This window comes from Rhipicephalus sanguineus, chromosome 6 (assembly GCF_013339695.2).
Source record: "Rhipicephalus sanguineus isolate Rsan-2018 chromosome 6, BIME_Rsan_1.4, whole genome shotgun sequence".
NCBI classification, from domain to species: Eukaryota; Metazoa; Arthropoda; class Arachnida; order Ixodida; family Ixodidae; genus Rhipicephalus; species Rhipicephalus sanguineus.
The window spans coordinates 145,906,931-145,917,944 of NC_051181.1; the positions used below are offsets into that span (position 1 = coordinate 145,906,931).

The window sequence follows — 11,014 nt, forward strand, 5'->3', positions numbered from 1 at the left end:
AACCAGTGTTGCATAGTGGCTGGGGTACAGGAGGTGAGCGCTGGTGTAGCTTGGGTGGGTCAAAATGCTGGTGTGTCTTAAACGGGGCAAGTGGGCATTTTGCACCCCCTGCCGACGCCCATGCAGGGTCCCTTATGCTAAGACGCCCAGAAGCCGAAAGCCATCTTTTCCTTCTCGGTCGACGTACTGACCCTCCCCTCCCCCCTCCGAAAGCTTTCTTCACCTAACATGGTTTTGCACTGCCTCCGTGATCGGCCCACCTTTGACCAAGCGACTGTCACGTGATGACGTCATATGGTGACGTCATCACGGTATTATGATTTTTTTGCATCAGTGGTTATTGACGCCGTGTGACTCCGACAGTCAATTTTCGCGTTTGTAGAGTCATCTAAAGTTTTCACCTGAATGAATAAATAGTGTAGCAAATATTCGTGATCGTGCTTCCATTAAAGATATCAATATCACTGTTTCATCGGAACGAGTTATTCACCTGGTTCTTTCGCATCCTATTACGTGAAAAGAGAGATGAATGGAAGGAACAGTTAGGTGGGGGGGGGGGAGGGGGGAGTGAGTTACGGGCCACGTAGCAATGTGCATCCTCGTTAGGCGTAAAGCAGCGTACGCGAAACAAAAAAGATTCGAGCCGCGAGCAGCGGCGTTAAACAGAGGCAGAAAACGAGGTATCGCTAGGGTGGCTAGTATCGCACTCGGCGCGCGCAGCGGTGCCACAAAGGGCGTGATAAGCAGCGCTTTGCTCAGTGCGCGCGCCGCGCCAAAACCTGACAACACACGCGCGCGCGCTCTCTCACAACACGCGCCACCTCCTCCAACCGCGAGCGCGCCGAATCGTTTACGCTCCGCCAAAATCGAGATAGAATACGAATAAGAAAAACGGTCGAAGTCATCCGAGGTGGCAAGAAACTGTACGAGTGAAGAAGCATCGCAGTGGGGTTGCGAGTGGGGTAGACTACGGAGGAAACGAGCCACAAGTTCTTGACCGGCCGAGAGGAGGAAGCGCGAAGGAGGGAAGGACAAGCAGGCTAGCTCACGCCGCTCACACCGGCGGTCCATCATCAATCCCGACACGCAGGGGGAACCCAACCCTTATACACCCCTAGCTAGGCCCGCGCTGCCCGCCGAAGGGAGTCAAAAAGAGAGAAAAAAGAAACCAAGGTTGACGCCTCACACCCCTGAGAAGAATCAGGAGGGAGATCCCGCCGCCGCTCTGACGTGACACCCGTGTCGAAAAAAAGAGTCGGCCGACGAAGCCCCCTTCGCCTCCCTGCAGCCGGGGCTGAAGAAACCTTGCAAAGCGAGAAACCGGTCACGTATAGCTAGCCGAGTGTGCCAGGCTTGGTTCCGAAGCCGCTCGCAAAGCACGCGCAGCGTCAACGACGTGCTGACTCGGATGACTTCGGGTAGTGAGCGGGGCTTACTCCGACTCTCTCAACTGCAGAACGCCGAGACAGGAAGGGGAGGGAAGATGATATATAGGTATTATATTCCAGCGTGGATTACAGCGTTAAAGATTGTGATTGTGGAGAGGGGGAAGAACAGATGAAAGGCGGTGATGGTAGCCAGGTGAACTGTCCGGTTGGCTACTCTGAAGTGCGAGGTTGTGTAAGAGCAGACGACATGGGGCAGGAAAGAAAACAAATCACACCGGCCCACGCACTGCGTTTTTCTTTGGGTAGTATTGAAGCTAAAGGAACAGAAGCAAACAGTAAAGCTTTTAGTACAATGTGGTTGTGACCCAAGTTTTCGAAACTTCGGGTGTCCGTAACGGCATGGTTTTTAAGTTTTATTTCTTCGTTGTGCAGATGTAATTTTATCTCAACCCTGTACTACATCCGTGACTTGATGACAAGACGATGGTCGAGGCCTTATAGAAATTATTTTACTTGTAAATCGCCTGTTTCCTGTAATTTTTCCGTTACGCCTCCCTTTGCGATCGGGAAAAAAAAAAAAAGTAATACTGCTCGTATGACCCTGAAGTGCGAACAATTGCTTCCACCAATCCAGCAGGATTGGTGGTCAGTATTGTACGTTTGGCTAAAAGAAACGCGACTCTGATCAATCGATCATGCGAGCATTGTCATTCCTAACTGCTATAAGAATCGCATTCCTTCAGAACGTATGGACGCTGGCGGCTCACTTTTCAACGACCCAGCCAAGGTGAACTTCGCAATGGGTAGGCTACGCCAGCATGGCTTACAACGCATGAGGTGTAGGAGGCATGCGGGATATGTTGAAATGCAATTGCAGCTCAGAAAACTTTTCCAGCTGAAAAGCTTGGAAAAGTTTTCTGCGAATAAATGTTCAGTCTCACTTGGGACTCCGAATGACTTCGATGTGGTGCTATGAAGTGGCATGCGAAGGGGGGAAGGGGGAACAATTAGCTTCCGATAAATCCGTTGACATCAATCATGACTCTTAGGACTCCGTTTGTGTAGACGATAAGTTGCAAGATTTAACATTCAGGTATTTACACGGAAATTTCGAAGTTGCACCACTGACAACACGCACGGATCAAGACACCTTCTCTCTAGGCACGTTTGTCGTCGTGCATTATTGAACTCGGATATGACAGAATGCTCGCGTGCGGACCACACATTTCCCAAGAGCAGTACAGCTCTCAGAACATTACGGTTCTAACACCATGACCACTCCAGGGCCTTGGCGCTTCACACGCGCGATTGCGATTGCATCTGTGATTGTAGCACCTAAGCATAGAAAAATAAGAAAACAGAATGGGAAGGGGTGGAATGAGGTTGGATGTACAAAGTGGGAGTGGACGTCCGAATGACGGCCGAGCGAAGAGGGCACTTCTCATCCCGCCGACATCAGGGAGTGAAAAGAGCGAACAAGGGGACCAAGAAACGACTGCTCAGCGGGAGAGCGTGTTTGGGAGAGGGCGAGGAACAGGGAGCGGCGAGGGTGAAAGAAAGCAAGAGGCGATCCGAAAAGGGCGACGGAAAAGCTCGGCGCCGGTGGATGGATGGATGGATGGATGTATACGGCTGTGCCCTTTAGATCGGGCGGCGGCTCACGCCACCTAGCCATAAAGTTAAGTCATGGTTAAGTACTATCACTATGTATTCAAGGATTGCAATTCACTCGTGCCTTGATTGTAGCCACCAATCGGTTAGCCTCCTCCTGGTTATTTCTACTCGTTAAAGTCTATTTTGCCTTCACTGTCCCTAAACCCAATGCTTTGAAATATTCCGCGCCATTATCTTGGACTGTAGGGTGAAGCCCTTTACAGAACATTATCAAATGTTCAGCCGTTTCCTCCTCCTCTCCACACGCACTACATAACGTGTCTGTGCCTTCGTATTTGGCTCGGTACGTCTTGGTCCGCAATACTCCCGTCCTGCCTCAAACAGCAGAGAACTACCCCGAGAATTATCGTAGATCTTTTCTTTTGCAATTTCCTGCTTGAAAGTTCGGTAGGTCTCCAGTGATGATTTCGTAAGCATCCCCATTTTCCACATGTCCCTCTCTGTTTCCTTCACCTTCTTCTTAACCGATGTTTCCTTTTGGCTTGGTATTCTGCTGTTGTCTAAATACTTGCTTGACAATTTTCGAGTTCGCTTCCTCCATTTAGTATCAACATTCTTCATGTACAAGTAGCTGAAAACTTTCCTAGCCCAACGCTCCTCTCCCATTTTTCTCAATCGCTCCTCAAATTCTATCTTGCTGCTAGCCTCCCTGCCCTCGAACGATGTCCATCCCATGTCACCCTGTACCCCCTGATTTGGGGTATTCCCGTGTGCTCCCAAAGCAAGCCTACCTATGCCACGTTGTTTAATTTCCAATCTTGCTTGAACCTCTGATCTCATGCACAAGACCGCATTGCCGAACGTCAAACCTGGGACCATTACCCCTTTCCAAATCCCTCTCACAACGTCATACCTATTGTAGTTCCACAGTGCCCTATTTTTCATTACAGCTGCATTCCTGTTGCCCTTAGTCATTACGTATCTTTCGTGCTCCCTTAGGTACTCATCCCCGTTGTTTATCCATACGCCCAGATATTTGTATTTATCCACTATCTCCAGCGTGACTTCCTGTATCTTATGCTCACTGCCTTCATTATCATTAAGAATCATGATTGCCGATTTTTCCCTACTGAACTTCAAATTTAACCTATCTCCTTCATTACCGCAGATGTCTATCAATCCCTGCAGATCTTCCTTGTTGTCGGCCATTAATACTATATCATCTACATACTATATCAAAAAGCAAGCGCGCCGCCGTCAGCGGCACGCACGCACAACACCGGGGCGAAGTGAAGCGAGGCGCGTAGACCATCTTGTTGGGTGGACGGAGCAGTACATGAGAGAAAGGGAAACGCGTGGGGTGTGGGGCGAAAGGCGGGGGGGGGGTCGAGCGTCGTCGAAGCAGCGCAAGAGTGACGAGCGCCAAAAAAGGAAAAAAACGCGACCAACTCTGTAGCGGCGAAACAGCGTAAAGTGGTGAGAGGGGACAGAAGTAGTCTTTCTACCTCCACCTTTTGCTGGGCATTCTCTCACCCCCCCCTCCCCACAAACACACACCCTCTTTCTCTCTCACCCTTCTGCTCTTAACGTCCACGGCACCCCAAGCCGGCTGCAGGTACCCATGGCAGGACGGCTAATTACAACCCGCCAAGGGAAGACGAAATAACACGCCCCCCTCCCCCCTCCTTTCCACCGCAGCCCTACTCGCGGGTTGTGCTTTGTAAGCTTCGTTTCGTGCCGGCCTTACATCCTCCCGACGGAAGGAAAAAAAAGAACGTAAACAAATGCCGAAAAGCTCTCCTTCTTTCTCTCCCCTCCCATCTCCGAGGAAGCGGCGGCGTGCTCCCGGCACTGGCGGCGAACTTCAAAAGCGTCAGCCCTGCACGCCGCAACTGCGCCTTCGCACCGCTCTCTTGACATCGAGCGCGCGATATAGGAAATAGTTTTAACGCCGGCTGACTGTTCGCACCGCACATAAAACCTTAAATCGGTATATTTGAGTCGATCAGGTTATGGTTTAATGAGAAGTGCTTGAGAACCACGAACGGAGCGGTGTTTTGCGACCTCAGAGAGATCGAGGACAGAATCGCGGAAGGACACGCGCACGCCTATTCACGGACTACATCTCCGGCTCCGCTGCCGGCTACGACGGCTCGGCCGTGCCGGCTGCTTACTTCAAGTGAGGCGCTCATCGCAGGATGCGCATTCGCAGACCGCGCTCCGCACGGATTACACACTCGCGCTCGTACACGACATGCCAGCTCGGCTGCAGCACTTGACGGAACGCTACTGACGTCTCCCCCATCCGCGACCAAAGAGTGTGCGCGCGGTTACCGCGGGACGAGTGTGTTTTCAGGCATGACGACCCGGAGGCTCCGTCGACTCTTGCTGCTCGTGTTGTTCGTGTTCGTCCACTCGGCGGCAGACGCCCAGCGCATGCAGTTCGACCAGGGACGGCGCAGCAAATGTGAACGCATCACTATTCCAATGTGCCAGGACATGCCGTACAACTTAACGCGCATGCCGAATCTCATGGGCCACACGGACCAGAGCCAGGCGGCCATACAGGTGCACGAGTTTGTGCCACTCGTCGAAATCGGCTGCTCGAAGCATCTGAAGTTCTTCCTGTGTTCCCTCTACGCTCCGATGTGCACAGAGCAGGTGGACACGCCGATACCGTCGTGTCAGTCCATCTGTGAAGAGGTGAAGTCCAAGTGCCTTCCACTGCTAGCACAGTTCAACTTCAACTGGCCTCAAGCACTGAACTGCAGCAGACTTCCTGTGCCCGAAAAGAACGGCTTGTGTATGGAGTTCCCGCCCGGTGCCGACGAGCGCTACTCCAAGTATCTGCTTGAGAAGACCGAGCCCAGCAAACTGTCTCCGCACAGCAAGCTTCTGAACTTACCGTTGCCTCATGCCTTCCCGCCATTCAAGAAGTTTCAGAACGGTCGCTTCTTCGACACCTTCTCCACCGAGTCATCGGCTGGAGGCCGTTCGTCGAAGAACTGCCCCGAAACCATGGTCGACCTGCCGGGCCGAAACGTAGACCGGTGCATCCCGCGCTGCGGCTGGGACTTTCTCTTCACTCGCAACGACAAGAACTTCGCCGAGATCTGGATGGGCATCTGGGCCGCCGTGTGTTTCATGGCGACCATCTTCACCGTGTCGACCTTCTGGATCAACCCGACGCGATTCCGCTACCCCGAACGACCCATCATATTCCTGAGCCTGTGCTGCTGCTTCAGCAGCGTCGCCTACCTCTTCCGCATCTTCGCCGGCTCCGAGTTGGTCTCGTGCAACAAGTCCGAAGGCGTCGAGTCCCACCTCATCGTCGAAGGCATCGACCGCTGGGGCTGCATCGTCGTATTCCTGCTCCTCTACTACTTCGGCATGGCCGCCGCGTTTTGGTGGCTCGTGCTCACACTCTCGTGGTACCTGGCCGCGGGCAAGCAGTGGGGTCACGAGGCGATCGAGTCGCTGGCGAGCTACTTCCACCTCATGTGCTGGGCCGTGCCGGGCGTGCTCAGCATTGTCGTAATTGCTCTGCGACACGTGGACGGCGATGAGCTGACCGGCCTGTGCTTCGTGGGCAACCAGAGCCGCGACGCGCTGCTCAGCTTTCGTCATCGCGCCTCTGGGGTTCGTGCTTAGCCTGGGCGGCCTGCTCATCCTTCTGGGCTTCGTGTCGCTGCTCAGGATACGCAGGCTCATGAAGGAGGGCGGCCGCAACACGAGCAAGCTCGAGCGGCTCATGGTGCGCATCGGACTCTTCTCCGTGCTGTCGACGGTTCCCGCGCTGACGCTGCTGGCCTGCCTGCTGTACGAGTACCACCAGATGCCCGCGTGGAAGGCCCAAGCGACGGCCAACGTCGTCGAGTGCCTCGCCAAGCGGGGCGACTCCTCGGCTCCGTGCCGGCTCCAGGACAGCATTCCGCTCGAAGAGGTGTTCATGCTCAAGATCTTCATGTCGCTCCTCGTGGGCATCACCACGGGGGTGTGGATCTGGAGCAACAAAACGTGGACTGCGTGGGGCAAGCTGTGCGCGTCGCGCTTCGGTCGCCGCGCGTCTCGCAGCGGCAGCAGAGTGCAGTACACCAAGCCTCCGCTGCCGGCAAGCCTGCCGTCGCCGCAGCATCACCACCAGTTTCACCCTCTGAACACGTCATCCGTGGGCAGGACTAAGAGCCACTCGCACAGGAAAGCGCTGACTCATGTGACAATGGTGTGAATGTGACTCCTCCATCTGTATATAAGACTTGTACATACGGAGAACTTGTACATAGTGATTGGCGTTCGAGTGTGGCGAACACATCAGCGATGTGTAAATGAATAGCGTTGAATAATATTTATTTTTTTCTCACGGATTAACGACTTGTGCTTATCATTCAGAACCGCACAGAAACACGTGGGTTCGTAACAGTGGTCTCCATTATACAGCCAATGAGTCTTCTGAGTCGCCTTGTAGTTGTGCCTGGTTAATGAACAAGCCAGGTAGAAAAGGCGATGAATACGACTGTGCGTTGCCCACAACAATGGTGCATACTCTGTCGTACCTACGTAACATGCATCAGATATTGCTCCAAGAATAGTGGTACAAGTTTTTGAAGCTTTTAAAGTACGGTTCAGGCTTCCGCAACTTGTCCCGTGAACTTGTGCAATTCGTATATATCTAACTCGTCAACGTTTCCATCACCCAACACACTACTCACGTTTAATCAGAGCTTGCACGGTTAAACAAGATACCGTCGGCGAACCATCAGAACTGCGCTTTAAAAGTGCAGCTTTCAAGTTGACTCAATAACGAGATGTTCGCAAGAATGATCTAAGTATGTGATTATTTATATCACATCTATGAAGCTTTTCCAGAAGTGTGTGTATGACAAGACCGACACTCGATGAATCAGGCCAACATTGCACTACTGGCGGTTGAAGAAATAATGCATAGAGGTATGCTTTCACAGCTTCTGCCGTGCCTAACTGTCTCGAAGATTGTTGAATGTTCACGCAGCGCGACTCTGGCAGTTCTCTGGTTATCTGTTTGGCGTACGAGATAGTTCCTTTAAGCTTGACACTGTAACATATAGTACAGCAGAATTAAGTGAAACTGTGATAAGACATCACAGGCAGCTGAAGGCAATACCGAGTGCCGATATACATATTGCATAGCCTATAGGTCGCCTTTATTCACAAGTAAAAGTGCGTTCTTTTCATGCTTGTCCAAATAAGTCTTGTGCAACAGATAAGCGAAAAACTAGTATCTTGAATGTAACTGATCACGGAGTTTCACGGAGGTCAAGGAGTTTCGGCTCAGGCTGTTATTAAAGAGGCTGAGCTAAACCGGCTCTGCATGGAGGCAGTAGGTTCACTTTCAGTCATAAACGACTCCCAACCAATATGTGATCATAGTAATATGACGTTACCTCAGTCCGAACTTTCAGGATAACGAAAAAAAGTTGTGAGGTTAAGGACTGCTTGAATATAGGCTGATGGAGCGCAAAAGAATAGGCCTGACGATAAGACACAGGATAAATGCATATGAAAGAACGCATAGATGGCTTATATTCAGCTAAGATCGTGAGGAGGTTGGCCAGGTCCAATATAGTAAGAAACAGGTAGCCAGGTGTCTATAAAGGTCATACTGTGGGTGTCAAGGGATGGAAAATGCTGTCGAGGAGCGCTGATGCTTAAGTGGCATCATATAGGTTGGGAACATTGCTAATACAGGATAGAACGCGCTGACGCAGATCACGGGAAACTGGGTACGCACGTTCGTCCTGCAGTAGGCGTACGCCGTATATATATATATGTTGTTGGCGGTGACAAAGTGCATGCATCTGAAAGGCAAACATAATAGGAGAGATGTTTTATTTAGAGTCAATCAATACGGTCATAATCTAAATATTTTTTAGATGCCGACATCCAACCGTCACCTTGAGGTATTGCTACATTTGATTGCTCAGGAAAAGACTTGCATCAGAAGCGGTTTTGATAATGATGGAAGCGTCATTTGCACATGGTGCAAAAGCCCAATCAGTGGTTTCAATAACTTACACCAAGATAACTTTTGAAATAAAACCATACATTAGGTCCTCTCATTGCAGCTCTGGTCTCAACAACCTCGACGAAGCTCTATCTAGGCGATACACAGCGTTACTTCCAGACAAGCTTATAAACTTCAGCTTGAACGAAGTTCAAGCTGAAATAAGCTTGAACTTCGCTTGTGAAGCTTGAAGCAAGCTTGAAATTCCTCACGTTTTACTCAGCTTCAAGAGCAAAACGTGACGAATTTAAAAAATGTCATATTTCGGCAACAGCTATTTGATACGGCCGCGCATATTGCTCCATGGGAATTGTGTTATAGGCGAAGCATTTATTCCACGAATATGGTCAACGTGAAAATGGTCACGCAGCATCAGTGTTTAGGAGCACCTCCCAGTGGGCGAACGGAAGCTATAAAGGAGCACACAAGCGTACAAGTAACACGCATATCGATACAATAATCGAAAGAAGGAAGAAACGATGTTGCATATGTCTCTTGCAAGGAATGCGAAGCTTCTTTATGAAAGTTGCCTCCCCTGCATCGACATTCCTGCTTTGTTTTTCCTTCTCCATTTTTCATTTTGTGATTTTGCTCTTGTTTCCTCGTTTTTCGGCCGGTAGACATCCGACCGCCAGGCAGCCATAAATAATTCAAAGCCGGGGTGCGTCCGCATCGAAGCAATGTCCGCCTGCAAGAAAGCCGACGGAGGCCTTAAGCCGCCCCTAATCCCACCGGGGATTACCTTGCTACTTGAGGTCCCTTTACAAGCGGGGAACAAGTCCACCAGCCACCGCATGCGTGCCTCACGCAAAGACGGATTACCCGGTCCACGCCGATTCCAGCGGCGACTTGCACAGCGGGGGTAACCTCGTTGCCATGCCAGGCACGGCCACTACCGCACAGGTGGCTGGGTTTTATAGCCCGTACAGACACAGATCACGATGTTGTGCCCGGTGGCCTCTCGCATTCAGCAAGATATAGACACAAACAAATAACAAAGACTGAACAACGATAAATGATAGAAAGCATGGAGAAAAACGACCACAGACGCGAGCAGATAGCATCGCGAAAGTGCCTCCAGTACATCACGAGTACCCATCCATTTCAGGAGATACGGTTTGCAGTTGGCTATTTCTTTCCCGTTTTATTTCCTAAATTTCCGATTCAAGGAAATAGAATGCCATAGACTAAAACCATTGACAGCGCTGACAGAAGCGACAAGCTTTTAGTTACCGCTGCTTTAGTTGCTATAGAGTTGCGCATTACAGCAAGCAAGGGCGTGCTTAAAATTTCGCATCTAGCAAGCTCCAGACGTGGCCAGCAATATCTGGCAGTGAAGAACATGATACAACGTTCTTTTATGTTAACAAGTGTTGGTTCCTGCCGAGAAACATTCTGAATGTAAGGGTTTGACAGTCATGATTCGTCAACGACATGACTGGCCTATATTTTGGTGCCGTGTTTATAAGAATCAACGAACGGATTTGGTAAAGTATATTACAAAAAGCAGGGAAATCAACGATAGTCAAATCGTCGATGTATCCGTCTGGAGCCAATGTTTTGACTAAGGGACTTGTCTTCATCAAGGCGTGTGTTTTGCGGCCTCCACAAATTCTTCTGCAGCGCTAAAATTGCCACTGCAACCATCGTAGAGGTACATTGAAGCGTAAATTATGTTAGTAAATTTAGGTCCTTGATTTGAAAACCATAGCATGTGAACGAAGATGCTTTGCTTGAGATCGATATTCATCGGACAAATATCTATCTAGAAGTCCTCTGAGAGCACGAGTAGTTGACTTTGTGACAGAGTTGTAGCGTGTTGTCCCGTGTATGTTGAAGTCCTGACCTGAGGTTATCAGCAAGATTTAATTGAAATGTTTTCATAAGAAACAAACCCTTAGTACTGACACGTAACGCAAACTGGAGGGGTGAGGAGAGTAATACCGGTGGTAACACAGTGCACTGCTGATCG

General features: G+C 50.4%; 1 protein-coding gene across 1 annotated transcript; it reads left to right on the top strand.

The window, feature by feature from the left end:
• Positions 1–5,124: 5,124 nt before the first annotated feature.
• LOC119396697 (frizzled-10-like) lies at positions 5,125–7,359 on the top strand. Its single transcript, XM_037664004.2, is given in 2 exon segments — positions 5,125–6,620; positions 6,622–7,359. Coding segments are annotated over 2 exon segments (1,869 nt in total). The 5' UTR covers positions 5,125–5,360; the 3' UTR covers positions 7,231–7,359.
• The last annotated feature ends 3,655 nt before the right edge of the window (positions 7,360–11,014 follow it).